Consider the following 19,240-nt stretch of genomic DNA (forward strand, 5'->3'; position numbering starts at 1 on the left):
GAAAAAAAGTTTGCTGACATTGACAAGAAATTTGAGAATGTTTTAAACAAGAACAAGAGGAAGTTAGAAAATGCTCAGATAAAACCCATACATGACAAGTTCTTATTTGCTCAGAATGGTATAACAGGTCTAATCGCACCGCCTGGGTCGGGTAAGACTTTCACTTATCTTAAAATGGCTGCACAACAACAAGAACTAGATGAGAAGAACCCATTTATGAGTTAGTTGTCATTTGTAGTACTTCTGGTCAATTTGACCAAACCGTCAATTCGTTCAAAGATATTATAAAGAAGTCTAAGTTAGTATGTATAAAAGACTCTGAGTTGTTAGATTGGATAAAGAAGTACCAAAGAAGAGTTTTGAAGTATATATGCTATAAATGAGTATATAAATTCTAAGTTTAAAGACCCAAATGAGGAAATGCAGAGAATATTAGAGAAGAAACACTTCAGAAACAAACAGAAAGAGATAGAATACATTTCGAAGAAATTGCAATCTTACGATTGGAAGACTTACCCTCATAGATGTCTTCTTATCTTAGATGACTTTGCTTCTCATCATTTTTTTTTTATTTTTATAAAAAAATGTACAGAATAGATGTTTCAGATTTTTATGACTTCCAAGCATTCAGAAATATGTGTCCATTTCGAGACTATAACAAAGCAGTCGAGAATTTGAAACGTTTAGTCATTTATGTTGACTCTGCCCCAGAATGTTATGTCATGAAAGAATGGGATGTTGTCTTTAACAAACCAAGAGCAACAATAGTGTCTGAACAAGAATGTAGACAGAAACTTAAGAAAATAAAAGTTGTACAAGTTGGAAGGAAGATGTTAGATGCTTGGGATATCTTATTGTCAAAGTTAGAAGATTTTTCAGTTCGAGGTATAAAGTTCTATACACCATCTCCAAACTTCTATTCTATCTTCACTGGATATAAATACGAACAAGTAGAATGGACTTTCAAAGTTAACGCTCCAGAGGATCATAATAAGACAAAGTTACTTGTTGTTGTTGAGTTCGCCGCCAATCATAAATCCAACTTAGGTACCGGTAATGTTACATATTCTTCCACAGTCCCCACACCAGTTATCGAGAGTGTTCAATACAACGAAGGCAACGAAGTAATTTCAGGCAATCCATACACAGCCAAAATCATACTCGAAACAGGCTTAAATATTACAAGACATATTATCTCTTTGCAACAGAAAGCGAAGCTTCCAACGCCTCTGCCACTAGCGTCGCAATATCACAAAATGTTCTCAATGCAACAGCCGTAGCAAGCGGGAACAAGAAGAATGGACTTTCAAAGTTAACGCTCCAGAGGATCATAATAAGACAAAGTTACTTGTTGTTGTTGAGTTCGCCGCCAATCATAAATCCAGTTAGGTACCGGTGTTACATATTCTCTTGGAAAGTCTCCATATTTATCTGCGCCAACTGTTGTTGCTGAAAATCATACACAACCATTCAAGGCCGGTGAATATATTCCAGTTAAAGTTACATTACAACACTTTGAGGCAAAGACAGGAAACTTCCAATATAGATTCTATGCAGATCAGAAATGGATAGATCTCCCAGACGACAATGTAACTGAAGTAGAAACCCCATCTGCAATTAAGAAATTACATGCCGACGAAGGCAAAACATATCTACTCAACATTCCAGCTCCAAAGTATGAAGATATCAAAGAAGATGGGAAAGTTAAACTTCAAATTAGGTTAGCTGGATCCAAAGTCATTGAAACAGAGGTTTCACTTCAGAAACAACAATACGTTGCACCAAGCCCTGATGATTCCAAGCCAACACCAACACCTGAAAATAGTGGACTTACTGGTGGACAGAAGGCTGGTATTGTTATTGGCGTTCTTCTTGCTGTTATTCTTATTATTCTCATCATCTACTTCGTTTTCTGCAGGAAACCATCTAAAGATAAATCATCATCTGATATCCAAGATGATTCCGGCTCCGGTGTTAATGTGTAATTTAATTTAATTAAGGATGTCAATTTGGAAGAAAAGTGAGAAAATTCCTAAAATGCTAAAAATGAATTTTCCAAACGTACTTTTTTATCTCATTTTTTTGATTTTGAAAAAAATTTGGAGAGAAGAACTCTTCGTTTTTGAATTTTGTCACGATGGTTTTAAAGTATATTATTTTTGTATATTTTGAGAGAAAATTATATTCTCCTAAAGTGAAAACAATTTTCCAAATTGCAGCTCCTTCAAAGATTTCTGAAGACTCAACGGTTAAAATTACAGTTTCTATCACAGAAGCAACGCCGAACAAATGCTTGCCACTATTGTGAACTCGCTTTTGTTGGAGAGACTCTTGAAAACTTCGACAGCTCCTCTTCTATCACCCATTCTGAACTTGAACAACAAGTTGAAAATGGCAGAAATCGGAGTATCTGCAGGAGAAAACAGAGAAGATTGAATCCTCAACGCGGAAACAACTTCTTCTTTCCCTCCAAACATGGAATGTCGTGCTTGCAACCTCGGACCTCCCAAACTACGTGAAACACACTTCCAAATAATGGAATCAGTTGGAAATCCATGGTCATTAGCTATCTCAGCTATTTGAAGTGCTTCTGACCATGTTCCTGTAGTAGGATTCGTTAATAATTGCTCACCCATAAGCTCTAACCGTTGCTGGGCGGTTTTTAGCGGTTTTAAGAGGGCAGGTGAAGTGATTCTTTTTACAGATCTCCAGTCTCTTGCAATAACGAATTTCACGGCTTCGTCATTGAGCGGGGAGACGAGGACGAGTCCATTTCCTGTTACAGCGAATGAGGAAACAGAAAAAGGACAACTTTCCACTTTTTCAAGTGAAAAACCAAATTTTCCGTCTCTCGCGTGTACGTACAATCCGCTGGATGATCTCTCGAACTCTATCCTGTCTATGTCGATGAAAGGAGAGTATGTTTGCTTCGATGTACCGAAAGCAAAGTCGTAAAACATAATTACGCCGTCTGTGTCAGCAGTTATGATGCAATCGCCTTTCCAAGCAAGACAAGTTGTCCTGGAGTTCTCCCGTGAGTTACGCAGCCTCAGAACAGGCATCTGTGCTATGCCGTTCTTGTATGTGTAGACTTGGATTTCTCCGGTAGATAATAATACGGCGAAATTGGGAGTATCGCCTTGGAAACATGTTGCTGGTATTCTGGATACTTGGACTGCAACAGCGGTGATGGATGTTTGAAGAGTCATCGGCTTTTGTTTGACATCATAAAAAATACCAAGGTCGTATTTGCCGTGGACGAAAACGCCGAGCTCCTCTGAACATATTAGGTCTGTGGCAGGGCCAAGGCGAGTGTGGATTGGAATAACTTGGCGCTTGGGAAGATTTATTGATCCACACTCGGTTTTTGAGTACCACAGAAGGACATCTTTGGTAAGGAACTTGATCTTTTCAATGGATGTGCTGGATGCAAGGTAGTTCTGTGTGTATTTCCCTTCTGAAACGTCTGCGAAAATTATCTTTCCGGTTGGAGTGCCGAAAGCAAGGATTCCGTCGTAGAAATCGTAACAGGTTGGTATCTGTGGTATAATTTGAGACTGCGCGATGACGTAAGGTATATCATCTTTTATGGCAAACATAACTAAGCCATTTGATGGAGAGAACGCGATGTATCGCTCGGGAAGTGCACGGTTACATGCAGCGGATAGTGGTAAATACTTCGATTTTAAGTCAAACAGCTCTCTTTTCAATTTTATTGTTCCTGATTTTGTAAAAATGTAGTCTTCGTTACAGATATAGATACTGAGTGACGAGTCTTGACCATAAACTGCAATTTCGTTGTCATTTGTTAAAGAAGGAAGCAGTTTATGGAAAGATGATTGGGATGATTCATCGATTACAAGATTTCGGCCAGATTTGGTCGCTATGTTAAACGTAAGTATTTTTCCTTCAAGCATAATTAATAAAATATTACTAGTATGGGGATGATGTTGAATTTCTACGATTTTTTCTGATTTATCTAAAGTATGGGATTGAGATTGAGATGTTGGAGCCTGCTTGGCATTTTTTGACGTGATAATTGTAAAGGATGGACCATTAGAATATAGAATTGCAGTGAATATATCTGAACTATTAACAGCCATCCTTGTATATGTACCAGGAACATCTATCTTCCAAAGTATTCGTGAGTTTTTCGCTTGATCTTCAGCTTCATACGGCCAAAAATCGATACTATAAATTGTATTTGGTTCTGCAAAGCCTAAAACGATTTTACCGGACCATTGAAGCTCCGATACATACTGAGTTTCAGATACTTGACGAGTGATTCCGAGTGTAAGACTTGATTCACAATCCCATAACAAAACTCTTCCGCAATCGTCTGAAATTGCAAGATAAGGTAGCTCATAGTGGAATTTAAGGCAAGTTATGTTAGAATTTAGAATTTCAATGGATCATAAGAAAGAAATATCATTTTTAGTAGTTTTATAGAGATAAATTGTGCCTTTACCGGCTAATGCAAGTAGCCCACATGCTCCCTGTGTTGAACACTTTACTAGGTGGACAAAGTGAAGCAAATCGTATCTTAGCTTTATTAAAAGGATTCGCTTGCATTTTTTTTATAAATTGATATCGTCAAAAATTTTAATTCTACAATGTTTTAAATATATTAATATTTAGTTGTACAGAATCAAATCACATCTACTTGTCATAGCGAAATTCTCATTTTTTAATGTCTTTGGAAGAATTCCGGAACTTAGGGAAAACAATTCTTGGATTAAATGATTCCAACCAGATCCCGTATGGTGTAGGCTTCCAAGATGTTAAAGAAATCATAAAATTAGTTGAAAATAATGAATATAAAGATGAAAATTTAGATGTAACTTTAGGAATTGTCGCTTCAATACCAATATATCTACTAGAAAATGTCAATAAAATTCAAAAACAAGATATCGATGCTCTAATTCATTGCTTTATCCAAAATTTCGAAAAATTTACGAACAAACTTGTAATTCAGCATATTTATGAGGCATTTACCATTGTATCTCATTCAACTAAGAGCAGTCTAAGTATAATTCTCGAATATATTCGTTCCGAAAATAATAAGAATAATATCCTTAAAATGTTTCTACTGTTAGCATATATAGATGAAATATCAATACAATCTGCAGAGGATTCTACAATATTTATACACATAATCATGGATAATTTTCAATACGCAACATTGGCTCAACAAACACAACTAATTACACAATTATGCTCATTTGCACTATCTCTAGAAAACTTTGAGTGCCATAGGCAGTTAATTGACTTCATTTTTGGTTATATTATTACAATGATCAATAATGAACCAAAATTTATCTCAGATATTGTTTATACATTTAGTAAGATCTTATTATCATTAGAAATGACCATTCCGGAGCTTAAATTTTACGTTCCTGATTGTTTAACTCAATATTTGAATTCATTAGCTGATTTATCTCTTGAAGACAGACTAAAAGTCATTCCAAACCTTGCAATATCATTCACACTCATGAATCCAGACATTTATAAGGATTTGTTGACAAATATTGTTTCAGATTTTTTCCCAGATTGAGAATTACCTTCCTGATAGTCATTTTGCAGACCACATTAACAGTAGTCAGTTTTATGAAGACCAATTGGCCGCAATTTGGGACATTTTACGACCATTATTAGATGATTCGAAATTGGCTTCATCTGCGGCCTTCTTTTCAGCTGTGTTTTGTGATGCACTATCTTCTTTATCTGAAAATGTTCCTTCATTCATAAGTTCTAGGTTATCAACGTTATTAATGTTCGAAAACACGAACAAACCCATGATAATCTTAGCATTTGGCCTCATATCAGATCATATTGATCCTCTTATGCTTGAAAAAGAGTATATTTCCAACATTTTTGCTGCATCTCAAACGAGTGTTGAAGCTTTTAAGGCCACAAAGAAAACGTTAAAGGTTCTGATGAACCATGATAAAATTGATGGCTCAAAGATCGTTGAAGAAATCGATAATTTGGGAGAATTTAATTTAGATTTCACAAAAGACATATTTTCAATACTAGAATACTTAATATTTGTATCGGATAAGGTTGCTGTAACAAAAGCAAGTCGTTTGGTTTTATCTTATATTCAGAATGAAAATTCACCTCCAATTGTGAAATGCATGCAATAGGTTTACTTCCTATCTTCCTGAAATCGGAATGCCCTGATATTTTTGTTAATCTCGTTATGATTGGCGTAAATAAGACATTTGAAATCATTCAGCAGGAAATTACACCAGAAATTGCTCCACTTCTGCGATTCATTGCATGTGGATTTGTTAATAATAAGATTACTGATGTAGAAACCTTCATTTTACCATTAAATCAGACATTTTTAGATATTTGTGTCTGTGAAGACGAGAAATCATCAATTATTGCAATGGAATCACTCAGTATGATATGTGAAAAGGACAAAAGCCTTGATTTTCCATAATCAAAAAATCTATATACCCAATAAGTAATAAATTTGTCGATATAGATTTTCCATAAAATTAGTTTTTAGTCTGATCTTAAAATAAATTTAATTTTTTATAAAAAAAAATCACATTTAAAAGTACCTTTTTAGTAGCTCGAAATCCTGTTGGTGGATTTCGGGCGTACTTCAAAATTAGCTTTTCTTCTACATATGCAAGCTATATTTTAAATATGGGGCAAATCGGATCGGCGAAAGGAGTTTAGTTACCTTTTCACCCAAGGAAAAAATCAATGGTTCAGTGAAATTTTGGCGATGAAAATAGGCAATGATTATGGGGAATTATTTTAGATGTGCATAAAATACCAATATAGCAAACGGACTGAAATTGTAAACGTATATCAAAATGCAAAAGGCTCAACCAAACAGATATCAACTCGAGGAAAACAAAAGACCATTAAATTATAACTACACACAAAATAAAAAGTACGTACAATATGATAGCGAATACAGTGATCCTTCTGATATTGATGATTCATTGAGCTTCGAACAGGATGATGTTATTTACGAAAAGGAACCACAACAAGATGTCTCGACTAAAGGTGATATTGATATATGCACTTTAAAGGAATACAAGCCATTCATTGTTAAAAACATTTTATCTACTGAAGAAGACTTTCTTCCACCAAGTGATTATCAGAGATGCAAGACAAAATATAGGAGAGCAATCTTAGACTGGTTACTCCGTGTTCATAAAGAGTTTGCGTTCTCAGATGATACTTTATTTACTTCCATCGGTTTATTTGACAGAATCAGCAGAACACTCAAGATTAAGAGGTGCCACTTCCAGCTCTTTGCTGCTACCAGCATGTGGATTGCTGCTAAATTACAAGAAACAACAACACCAGCGTTATCTGATTTCATTTACTTGTGCGAAAACTCATATAATGAGAAAGAGTTCTTGGATTGTGAGCGTGTATTCTGCTCAGCATTACGATTCAACTTGACAGCACCAAACCCAAGAGAATTTTACATGCCAATCACAAGCAAGAAGGAGTTCAGAGATATTGCAACTGTTGCTGATATGTTCATGAAAGTATCAATGTTCTCCGAAATTTATGATCAAACTCTTCCATCTGTTGCTGCTGTTGCATCAATTTATGTTGCAACACGTATAACAAAGAGCAACACTGATTGCTTCAGAGAAATTGGATCCTTAGAAGGAGTGGATCCGGCCCAGGTTTCCAATTTCGCTGTTTCGATTCTGAATACTTTCAATTGGCTAATTAGCAGTGGTGGTGAAGGCCTTCTTACTTTAGTTAATGAAGCTCTTGCTGATTTTCCAGCTAGCATTCCAGATTTTACCGAAGAATATATTGAAAATATTGAATCATCACCACTTCCTTTCCTTGAGTAATTCATTTTTATAATTGTATGTATAAATTTATTTGTTTATTCCTTATTTGAACCCAATGCATTCATTCTCCATCCTCAATATCTAATTCTCATATCAGAAAGATTTCCTCAATTAGCAGTTTTTTGTATTTTCTAGATATTTATATGTGGAAATAGATAAGGGTACTAAAGACGATTCTTTTTTCATGCGAAAAGACAATTAATATTTTTCAATGATTTACAAGATTTTAGCGACAGAATTTGCATCAAAGGGGATCTTCGTGCTTATGAAGAACGCAGTGGCAATGAAGTCCCCCAGGCCTCTTCTAATAAGGCCCCACCAACTAGCTTGCAAGTCAAATAAGCAGTTATTGATGCCTTTAGCTGCAGGTCCTCAATCTCCACCGGTAAAATATACGAGATCACCCCGAAAGTATCTGCATCAGAATACACTTGAGTATGTATCTATTCCAAATGCTCCCGTAACTCCTGCAATGATTATTAAAGATTTTTCAGATCTAATTAATCGACACGAAAAATCTGAAGTTTTCCAGTACAAGCAGATATTTTACATAAGGAAGAGTCCTCAGTTCAAGTCAGTTACTCAAGACGATCCAGATTACTTCGTTTTCAAAAAAGATGAACACATTAAGTACAGATACCAGCAAATTGTAGAGATTTGCAGAGGTAACTTTGGTTCTGTACTTAAATGCTATGATCATAAAACTAAAAAAATTGTTGCGGTAAAATTAATAAAAGATCGACCGAAAATACATAAGCAGATCTTGATGGAGAAGGTTGCTTTAGATATGATACAAGAAGCCGATCCGAAATTTACCCATTTTATTGTACCGGTAATTGATAAATTTTATTTCAGAGGATTTCATTGCTTTTGCTTTGAATTGCTTTGGAAAGATACATATACATGCCAAAAAGATGAGAATTTTGTAGGTTACGAAGACGGATTGCTTAAAACTGTTTCAAAACAAATTTGTGACAGTTTAATCTTCTTCCATTCGCTCGGATTAGTCCATTGCGACATCAAACCAGAAAATATTGTATGGACTAATGACCAGAAAACGACTGTAAACCTCATAGATTTCGGTTGTTGCTGTCACGAAGGAAATCCGCTTTTCAAGTACATGCAAAGCAGATTTTACAGAGCTCCTGAGGTTATCCTACATATATCTTTTACAAGAGCTATTGATGTCTGGTCATTTGGCCTTGTAATTATTGAATTGAAATTAGGTCACCCATTATATGCTGGAAATAACGAAAAGGAGCAATTAGGAATGTACTACTCCTCTCTGGGACCACCAGATGAAAAATACTTGCGATCATCACCAAGATTTTCTGAATTTTTTGGAGATGACGCTTCAATCAAGAATGAATATAGTTATCCATTGTTTGATGAACTTGTTGTTGGTTTGGATCCTGATTTAGTTGATTTAGTAAGGAAATGCCTCGAATGGGATCCAAATAAAAGAATTAAGATGACAGAAGTTCTCAAACACCCATATCTAGTAAACAAATAAAATACATATAAATAATATGAATAATTATTTTATTAAACATTCTACATTAAAAAAAATATTTTATTAAATCTAAAGCATCAATCCTTATGATGTAATTCAATGGATAAGTATTAAATATTCATGTTTGGTGTATAAATGAATTCATAAAAAGAAATAAAACGTTTTGATTTTTATAATTTTATTAAAACGATGTGTTGTTGAAGTATAACTATACTAATCTGATAACCATGATCTTGGTATTATCATTTAGATTACTGTCCCAAGGAAATAAGGTATTGTTTAACATTTGGACTTGCAACGTTAATTAGAGTCTGTCCGGAATAGTTCAATGTGTCTTTATTGGCTCCAACTGAAATGAGATATTTTGCTAAATCAGACGTGTCTTTCTTTGCTGCAATAAAGAGTGGCGTGTTCCCATATTTATCCCTTGATTCTTTTTTAGCTCCTGTAGAGATAAGAAGTTTCACAATATTATAACGAGAATATTGATTTTTTTAAGGGTCCACAAATCAACAAATTCTTGTTTAAATAGTAATAAAACTAGAATATGAAAAGTTTAAATGAGAATAAAAATAGAAAATAGCATGAAGGATATGGTGTTTTGACATGATTCAAATCGACATGTAATAGGTGAACAGTCATGGAGTGATATCTTTTCACCCATCTGACGCCACATCCAAAATTTTGACAACTGACATGAAGGGCCATAACATACTGGCATAAATGCACCCTTAAAGATTGATATGGATGTTTTAATGATTTACGACTGTGATAGATAGATAAACATATTTAAAATGAGTAAAAAATATTTAAATAAGAATGAAAACAGTATAAGATATAAATGATATTCTTTGTTGATAATAGTCATGTCTGCACGATATTAGTGAGCAGTCATGAAGTGATGTCGAGGGAAGTTTTGCAATATCAATGAGATTGCGTCTGAATGTGTTGTTAGTGCTGTCAACAAGAACACCACAGCGCAGGTTGTTGCATCCTGAGAATGCTGATCGGCTGACGACTTTGACACAAAGAGGGATGTTGATCGAACGTAGGTTAGTGCAGTTAGAGAATGCATATGGACCGATGCTCTCGATGCTGTTGTCTGGGATTGTGACACTAAGCAAGTTCTTGCATCCAATGAATGCACTGGATGAAACACTACGAACGTTCTGTGAGAAACTGAAATACTTGATAGGTGATGCAGGAGGGAAGCAGATGAGTGTGCTACGGCCTTTGTTGAAAAGAGCACCGTTGTCAACTTCGAAGAAGTTGCTGCTGTTGCTACAAAAAATCTCGCGAAGTGATGTGCAACCTTCGAAGACGAGAGTACCGATGCGCTCAAGAACACTACATTCATTGATAGTGAATGTAGTAAGAGATGAACAACCACTGAATGCGTAGTCTGAGATGTTAACAACGCTGCAGCCAACTTCGAAAGAGATGAGACGTGTACCTTCGAAGCAGTTCTCACCAATGGAAACAATGTTCGGTGGAAGTGTGATGCGACTAAGATTGTGACTGTTGCTGAAGCTGTATGCGTCGATAAAACTCTTAGTGCTAGAAGATGAGAATGTGACTTCTTCGATACCGGAGAGAGAGAAACAGTATATACCGATGTAGCTAAGACTTGACGGGAAACTGATTGACTTGAGACTAAAACAGTTGCTGAATGACTGCATCTCGATCTTTCGAAGTCCTTCACCAAGATTAACATCACGAAGATTTATGCAGTTGAGGAATGAACATGTCCAGATGTCGTATGTACTGCCTCCGCCAATGATCATTCGTTCAAGAGATCTGCAACCATCAAAACAGTGTTGGCCAAGACTTGTGAGTTTGCTCCCAAACGAGATGTATGTTAATGAGGTACATCCTGAGAATGCATATTCGCCAACACTGACAACTGAAGTTGGAATGCTAATAGAACTCAAATTAACGTCATCTCTGAATGCATAAGAACCGATGCTTGTCAGATTATCACTCGATTCAAATTCGATACGAGTGAGGACTGAATTTGATTTGAATGCTTCATTGCTGATAGTCTTCACTGTGGATGGAATTCGATAATATTCTCTCTTGTCAAGACACGTAATCAAATTACTGAAATGTTGATCATAAAAGATCATTTGTTCATCATCAATCTTCATTAGTGATCCTTCTGTCAAATTAATCTTTGGACTATTTGTGATCCAACCTCCTCCAACTGTCTTCAATGATGTCGGTAGGACAATTAAATTTAGCTTATTGCAGCCTGCAAAGGCTGATTTTCCTATCTCTGTAATTCCATTTGGAATAGTGACATTTGTTATTGATGTATATGCAAAGCATTCCACTGGAATATTCGTCAATCCTTTCCCAAATGTGATTGAAGCAATGGGACATAAATAAAAGGCTGCTCGCCCAATGGATGTAACGCTATCAGGAATTGAAATAGATTTCAATTTAGTAAACTGGATTGCAAATCCCTCTATTGTTTCCAAGCCTTCATTGAGAGTTACTGATTCAATAATGCTGCTTACAAATGAAGAGCCCCCAATTATTGTAACTTTATCTGGGATTGTGAATGTTTTGCTCAATGCGGATGGAAATTTAATCAATTTCGTCTGATCGTAGCTATAAAGGACTCCACCAGAAGATTTGAAATTTTGATTTAATGAATCGCAATCAATGCTTGTTAATGTGGTAAGTAATTCAAAAGCACTTCCCGAAAAATAAGATAAATACCTAGGAACGAAAATTGAAGTAATTCTGGTGGCTCGAAGAGATCTCCATTCAATCCTTTCGAGAAGTGAATCTGATGGAATATCAACTCGTATTAGTGAGGTACAGGAGTCAAAACATCCGGATTGAAATGCTTTCACTGATTTTGGAATAGAAATAGATTGGATTTTGCACATTTGGAAACAATATGGACTTAAAGTCGAGAGAGATTTAGGAAGATTGATATTGGACAGCGTCGCGCATCCGGAAAATGCATATTGGCCAATTGTTGTGAGTAATTCACAATGACTGAAATCAATAGCACTAAGTTTTAAACAACCAAAAAAGGCACACTCTGAGATTTCTTTTAATTTTGATCCATATGGAAATGTGACTGATTCTAATGTTGTTGCACTCCCTAAAAATGCAACTTTCGTGCATTGGTTGCTAAGATATTGTCCATAGATTCGTTCGCATTCGACTTTTAATGTAAAATCAACAACATTTGTTGTTGTTTTTAATGTTGTTCCCTCATATGGATCTGATTCTGCCATTTATTGTCAACACATAACTATTTCAAATATTTGATATACTTCAATTGAGAAGTATTGAATTTTTATATATATAAAAAGACAATAAATTTAGTGGTTGAAAAAAAATTACTTCATCATCTATTACAATCTTCAATAAAAGATAGGAATTGGCACTGTTATATTTACTAACTTAAGGGTGAACTTAAACCCGTATGACACGACCTTCAATTCTTGTGTTTAAGGTTAATTTTCAGATAGGCGTAGTTCATCCTCAACGAATCCTTGTTTTAATAGTAAAAAACTTTAATAGCTGCATTAGGTACTACATAATGGTTTATAATAACTTTTTCCTGATAGATAGTCAGAAAGTGGAATGTGTATCCTTAATTATTCTTAGATAATGAAAATATGAAGTAAGATATCAATTTTAAAAAATAATTTCTTTTAATGTTAAAACAAAAATAAATAAAATTATTTGCTTAATAACACAAAAAATTACAATCTGTTTGCAACAGAATCATCATCAAGGACAAGAAGTTGTTGTACAAGAATGATAAGACCTGGCTGAAGCCCATTGAGGAGCAAATCAACGCTAGCTTCGCTTTCAGGCCTTGACATTGCTTGTTTGATGTCAATCAATCTATCAAATCCGATTTCTTTCTCAAGGAACGCTCTGATTGCTTCAGCTCTGTAAGCAATGCTATCTGTGTCGTGTCCAACAGGAAGATTCAAGCTCTTATCAACTAAATGGAATGAATTATTATCACGCTTTTGGTCATCATCGAAAGCTTCTTCTGCTTTGGCTTCTTTATCATCCATGCAAAGAGCTTCTTCAATGAATTTCGCGCAGTCTTCAATATTCGATTGTTTCTCTTCATCTGTTGCTTCATTACCGATTTCTTCATTATTTTCAACAGGATTTTCTGCTTCTGATTTGTTTTCTTCCGCATTTTCCTCGTTGTTTAGTTGTTCCATGACAAGAGTTCTTGACTTTAAGAACTCTTTCGTACTCCTTGAAGAAAGAGCTTGTCCGAAATCAGGTTTCATTCCAATTGCGTTTTCATTTACAGGAGGTTCTTCAATCTTAATTGGCTCTTCAATTTTAACTGGTTCTTCGATCTTGACTGGTTCTTGTTGTTTCTGGCGTGAAGAAGGACGTATTCTTTCGCGTTCAGAACGAGCAGAACGTGGTTCATTACTTGCAGAACGAGCTGTTGAAGGTCTTTCTTCACTTGCTGATCTTGCAGATGATGGTTCATTGCCGTCTTTCTTCTGCAATCTCTGCAAGAATTCCGGTGGAGGTCTCTTTGCTTTTGGAGGTCCGTTGAAAGCAGCTTCGATTGCTTGCAATTCGTTTAATTGGTCAGCAGCTGCTTGTTCTGCTTTCTTCCTTATTTCTCTCTGTTCTCTGTAAGCTTGTCTTCTTTCTTCAGCAGTTATTTCATGGACTTTTTCTTTCTGTGGAGGAGGTTCATCGATTTCTTCTTCAATCAAAACTGGTTTTTGTTTTTCTTCTTCTTTCGGTTTATTCTGTTGTTGTTGCTCGGCCATTGCTTCTTTAAGCAAATCATCCATGTTCACGTTTTGTTGCTGCTTCAGTTTCTCTCTGTTTGCTCTTGCTTCTCTTCTTTGTTGTCTTGCAAGTTCAGCCAATTCTTCTGCTGTTGGCTGATGCTTTTCTTTCTTATGTTCAGAGTTATCTTCTGAACTTTGTTCTTCCAATTGTTGCTGTGGTTGTTGTTCAGGTTGTGGAGGAGCATCGCGAGGGATTTTTCCACCGCCGTGAACACCAAATGGATTGTCTCCAAACGCTTCTTGGACGAGCTGGTCCATGTTTACTCCTGCAGCTTGTTGTTTGAGTCTTTCTCTGTTTGCACGAGCTTCTCTTCTTTGTTGTCTAGCTAATTCAGCCAATTCTTCTGCGGTTGGCTGATGCTTTTCGTTGTGTTTCTGTTCGCGTGCTGAGTTGTCGTCTTGTGATTGTGATGCTGAGTCATCATCTCCATTCAATCCTAGTTCTAAGTTACGCATTTTCTCACGATTTGCTTTAGCTGCTTCTCTTTGCGCTTTCCATGCTGCTCTTCTGTCTTCTTCGGATATTTCGTGCTTTGCAATTCTTTCAGGAGAAGAAGATCTGTCTGTTCCATCGCTTTCTCCATCATTCATTGCATCAGCAGCTGCTCCACCTCCCATTTCGAGTTGTTTCATCTTTTCTCTGTTGGCTCTTGCAGCATCTCTTTGTGCCTTCCATGCTGCTCTTCTGTCTTCTTCAGAGATTTCGTGTTTGGCAATTCTTTCTGGTGCTTTATCATATGAATCATCTTGAGAATCTCCATCTTTCATCGCATCAGCTGCAGCTCCTCCTCCCATCTCTAAGTTCTTCATTTTCTCACGATTTGCTTTAGCTGCTCTTCTTTGTTCTTCATAAGCTTTTCTTCTGTCTTCTTCTGATATATCACGTTTAGCAATTCTGTCTGGAGCTTTGTCGTAATCATCTGCTGAATCTCCATCTCTAAGTGCATCAGCTGCAGCTCCTCCTCCCATCTCTAAGTTCTTCATCTTCTCTCTGTTTGCTCTTGCAGCATCTCTTTGTGCTCTCCATGCTGCTCTTCTGTCTTCTTCAGAGATTTCGTGTTTTGCAATTCTATCAGGAGCTCTTTCGTAATCATCAGCGGAATCTCCATCTCTAAGTGCATCAGCTGCAGCTCCTCCTCCCATCTCTAAGTTCTTCATCTTCTCTCTGTTTGCTTTAGCTGCTCTTCTTTGTTCTTCATAAGCTTTTCTTCTGTCTTCTTCTGATATATCATGTTTAGCAATTCTGTCTGGAGCTCTATCATAATCATCTGCAGAATCTCCATCTCTTAAAGCGTTTGCAGCTGCTCCGCCCCCCATTTCGAGGTTCTTCATTTTCTCACGATTAGCTTTAGCTGCTCTTCTCTGTTCTTCATAAGCTCTTCTTCTGTCTTCTTCTGATATGTCGTGTTTAGCAATTCTTTCAACTCTTTCGTATCTGTCGTCATCAGCATCTCCATCTCTTAACGCGTCTGCAGCTGCTCCACCTCCCATTTCGAGGTATTTCATCTTTTCTCTATTAGCTCTTGCAGCTCTTCTCTGTTCTTCGTAAGCTTTTCTTCTTTCTTCCTCGGAAATGTCGTGTTTTGCAATTCTGTCTGGAGCTCTATCTCTGTTATCATAAGGAGAATTATCTCTTAGTGCCTCTGCAGCAGCACCTCCTCCCATTTCCTGGTACTTCATTTTATCTCTGTTTGCTTTTGCAGCTCTTCTTTGTTCTTCCCAGATTCTTCTTCTTTCTGCTTCATCGTAATCTTGTTGTTGTCTTCTGTTGTTGTTTCTATCTCTTGGAGAATTGTCTTCTCCTTGATACAAAGCGTTTCTCATGTTATTTCCTTTCATATCATCTTGTGCTCTGTTTCTATTTGCTTGTGCAGCTCTTCTTTGTTCTTCCCAGATTCTTCTTCTCTCTGCTTCATCATCATTTCTTGATTTCGGTCTGTTGTTTCTATCAGGAGATCTTCTTTCTTCTCCTTGATAAAGAGCATCTCTCATGTTGTTTCCTTTCATATCTTCTCTTCCTCTGTTTCTGTTCATTGCTGCTTCTCTTCTCTGATCTTCGTAGATCTTTCTTCTTAATTCTTCATCGTTTAACTGTTGTTTATTTGGCTGATTTCTTCGTGGTGGTTCTGGATCAGGATCATTGTATTGGAAGCAATCTTGTGCACCGAAAAGATCATTTCTATTTCTTTGTTTATTTGCATCGCGTGCTCTTTTCTGTTCCATGTATATTCTTTGTCTTTCTGCAGCTGCTCTTTCTTCTTCTTCTCTCTTCTGTCTTTCTCTTTGTGCTTGCATTCTGGCTGCTTCTTGTCTGGCTTCTTCTCTTGGATCTCTCCTGTTCTGGTACTGATTCTGATTTGCGTATTGACGCTGGTAATTGTCAGGAGATTGTCTGTTTTGTGGTCTGTTCGCTGCTTCGAGATCTCTGTTGTATTTGGCTTCCATTTCTTTCTTTTCGCGTTCTCTTTGTAACTGCAATGGGTTCTTGTATGTGCCATCATTGTAGTTGAAATCAACACCGCCTTTTCCACGTTCTCTGTTCATTTGTGCAATGCGATTTCTGTCATCGAAATCTTGTTGTTTTCGACGTCTGTCTGCTTCTTCTGCTTCTTTTATTGCTTGCAGTCTCGCTTGTTCTTCTTTTTCTCTTCTCATACGTTCTGCTTCTTCAAGAGCTTGTCTCTTCTTTCGCTCCGCTTCGAATAATTCTTGTTTCCTCTTTCTTTCAGCTTCTTCTTCTGCTTGTTTCCGTTTTTGCGCTTCAAGCGCCATCTGTCTTTGCTTCTCGCGTATTTCTTCTTCCTTCTTGAGCTGCTCTGGTGATGGTTTCGGTGCTTCTGCGGCTTGGTTGTTCGCGGCAGCGTCGTGATGAGGTAAAATTGTGGCAGCAGCAAAAGCTTTGCGGCCGTGAATGACGGTATGCTGCATTTCGTATTTAAGGAGTGTTTCTGATAGGAAATTCGAGAGTTTGGATTTGATAAATGGTAAAGTTAAGATTTGATTAATATTTGGACGTTTTTCTGGCTCTTTCGTAAGCATGGCGTCGACAAGATTACGTAAATCTTGACTGTATTGAGCTGGTATAGGTGTATACTTGCCACGAATGATGTTCATAAGAAGAGCATTCATATTCGCAGCTTCGAAGGCGTGTTTGAGGGTACAAAGCTCGTAAAGAATACAACCTAGTGACCAAATATCTGTCTTGGAGTTGTAAGGCTTTCCCTGACAAATTTCTGGTGATAAATAAAAAGGTGTACCGATTTGAGTCTTACAGACTTGAAATGTATGCTCCAAAACACGTGCAATACCAAAGTCACCAAGTTTTACAGTGCCATCTTTCATTAAGAAGACGTTCTGCCCTTTCAAATCACGATGTAAGATTTTTCTATCATGACAATATTTAATTGCAAGTGCTATTTGTATGAAATTTTTCATTACTTCTTCTTCGGAAAATGGTTTTCTTCCTTTTTTTTCGATTTTTTGCGCTAAATCACCACCATCTGCAAATTCCATAACGATGTATAAACTTCCGCGCTCTTGAAAGTTCTCGATGTATTTAACAATATATGGGTGATTCAATGCTGCTAAAACTTTGATTTCTTTCATAGCTTCCTCTCTATCTTTTTGAGATAAAGCTGTTAATCGAACTTCTTTGATACATACCATATAACCATCTTTCTTCCTCTTGCCAAGAATGGCTTTACCAAAGCCACCTTGACCAAGGACTTTTACTTGATCATAGTTCTGCATTAAAGAATACTCGTTTTGAATTTCGCGTCAATTTTTTATTGTTTTTATATCTGGACTTTATAATCAACCTTATCTACTTGGTCTTTAGGCTTTTCGATTGAAATGCAAACTAATATTCTTATTAAAGCTACAAAATTTTAGACATTCGTTTTGGAAAATTTCAATGTCATGCATGTGATTCGATTTAAATATAATAAAACGATTTCAATAGTATGTATTTTGTAATTTTGATGTTTCTCTCTCTAAAATATGAAAGATTTTCATTGGATGAGTTACATTTTGGGATTATTCGTAATTCTAAGGATATTTTTATGTTATTAACTTAAATTTAAATAATACTGTCGATTTGTTTATGTTAAAAACCGATTAAACATTGAGAAAGTCATGAATTAAGTTGAAAAACTTCCTAAAAAATTAGAATTATGAAATTTTCAATAAAAAATAACTGATATTCACTTGAAAAAAGCTAAACTCAAAAAATTTTGGAAAAGTTTCATATGTATTTTGCATCAGACTTGAATAGGGCAATACAGATTACTTGAATAAATTCATTATTGAATCAATTTTGTTATATTGATTTGATAATTAGGTTTTTGGCTTTTGAATTGGTAAATTTGAAGCAACTATATGTCGGATAATACTACACTAAGTCTTATTTATTATGAAACAGTTAATTGAGTTCTTTCTATATTCGTTAATACATTTTCTTGCAAAATTTTGAGTATTTAGAAGTTTTAATCACGTACACAAAGCTCTTTGATATCAATGTTTTAAAAAGGAGACTAAATTTTTATAATGAAAATGAAAATCAAGTATTATCTCTTTAATACAAACATATATTAAGCAAAGTAGGTTCTATTTCAGAATGTAATATAAACGAACTCTTCTCATAAAGAGAAGATTCTTTGTATTTCTTCTTTTTGGATTCAGAATTTTTTTTTGAATTCTATTGATTACTTTGCAAAACGAAATAGCTATAATAAACTTATACAAGCTTGCAGACTCCTAATGAGCATTCTGATCCGTCAGAATCATCATTCTCCCAACGGTCTTTTGCGATCAAACAGAAGTCTGCGAGTGGTAATGGAGGGTTGAAATGTTTGCTATTCGTTAATCTCTTTAAATTCTGCTTAACTTGGTTGATTTCTTCTTCAGTTCTTGTGTCAGGATTTGGAATAGGAAATGGCTCTGCATATGATGTAATTGGAACATCAGCAATGAATGGGCAATATTCACCAAGAATGTTAGCACCTGGATCAGTTGTATCCTCGGATTCAGACATTTTTTAGCTTGTCAGGAAAAAAGTGCCACTACAGATCAACTGT

General features: G+C 36.0%; 6 protein-coding genes and 1 pseudogene across 7 annotated transcripts, besides 1 other annotated feature; 3 read left to right on the plus strand and 4 right to left on the minus strand.

The window, feature by feature from the left end:
* Positions 1–956: part of a mobile genetic element that runs on past the window's edge.
* Positions 957–2,267: 1,311 nt separating this feature from the next.
* Positions 2,268–4,322, minus strand: TVAGG3_0287310 (WD repeat-containing protein 11 family; the record flags this gene model as incomplete). The annotated part of the gene is made up of 1 exon (XM_001279720.2): positions 2,268–4,322. One exon carries the CDS (start codon positions 4,320–4,322, stop codon positions 2,268–2,270), a length of 2,055 nt encoding a protein of 684 aa, XP_001279721.2.
* A 329-nt stretch (positions 4,323–4,651) lies between these two features.
* Positions 4,652–6,517, plus strand: TVAGG3_0287320 (annotated as a pseudogene). Its single transcript has one exon — positions 4,691–6,448. A coding segment is annotated over exon 1 (1,758 nt).
* Positions 6,518–6,833: 316 nt separating this feature from the next.
* Positions 6,834–7,844, plus strand: TVAGG3_0287330 (cell division; the record flags this gene model as incomplete). Its single annotated transcript, XM_001310240.1, has 1 exon — positions 6,834–7,844. The coding sequence occupies one exon, from the start codon at positions 6,834–6,836 to the stop codon at positions 7,842–7,844; it is 1,011 nt and encodes a 336-aa protein (XP_001310241.1).
* Positions 7,845–8,055: 211 nt separating this feature from the next.
* On the plus strand, positions 8,056–9,357 carry TVAGG3_0287340 (protein kinase protein; the record flags this gene model as incomplete). The annotated part of the gene is made up of 1 exon (XM_001310241.1): positions 8,056–9,357. The coding sequence occupies one exon, from the start codon at positions 8,056–8,058 to the stop codon at positions 9,355–9,357; it is 1,302 nt and encodes a 433-aa protein (XP_001310242.1).
* Positions 9,358–10,166: 809 nt separating this feature from the next.
* Positions 10,167–12,611, minus strand: TVAGG3_0287350 (regulation of response to stimulus; the record flags this gene model as incomplete). The annotated part of the gene is made up of 1 exon (XM_001310242.1): positions 10,167–12,611. The coding sequence occupies one exon, from the start codon at positions 12,609–12,611 to the stop codon at positions 10,167–10,169; it is 2,445 nt and encodes an 814-aa protein (XP_001310243.1).
* Positions 12,612–13,077: 466 nt separating this feature from the next.
* TVAGG3_0287360 (mitogen-activated kinase kinase kinase family) lies at positions 13,078–17,920 on the minus strand (the record flags this gene model as incomplete). The annotated part of the gene is made up of 1 exon (XM_001310243.1): positions 13,086–17,915. One exon carries the CDS (start codon positions 17,913–17,915, stop codon positions 13,086–13,088), a length of 4,830 nt encoding a protein of 1,609 aa, XP_001310244.1.
* A 695-nt stretch (positions 17,921–18,615) lies between these two features.
* Positions 18,616–19,230, minus strand: TVAGG3_0287370 (uncharacterized protein; the record flags this gene model as incomplete). Its single annotated transcript, XM_001310244.1, has 1 exon — positions 18,901–19,197. The coding sequence occupies one exon, from the start codon at positions 19,195–19,197 to the stop codon at positions 18,901–18,903; it is 297 nt and encodes a 98-aa protein (XP_001310245.1).
* Between the last annotated feature and the right edge of the window lie 10 nt (positions 19,231–19,240).

The sequence above is a fragment of the Trichomonas vaginalis genome, chromosome V (genome assembly GCF_026262505.1).
Source record: "Trichomonas vaginalis G3 chromosome V, whole genome shotgun sequence".
Taxonomy (NCBI): Eukaryota; Parabasalia; order Trichomonadida; family Trichomonadidae; genus Trichomonas; species Trichomonas vaginalis.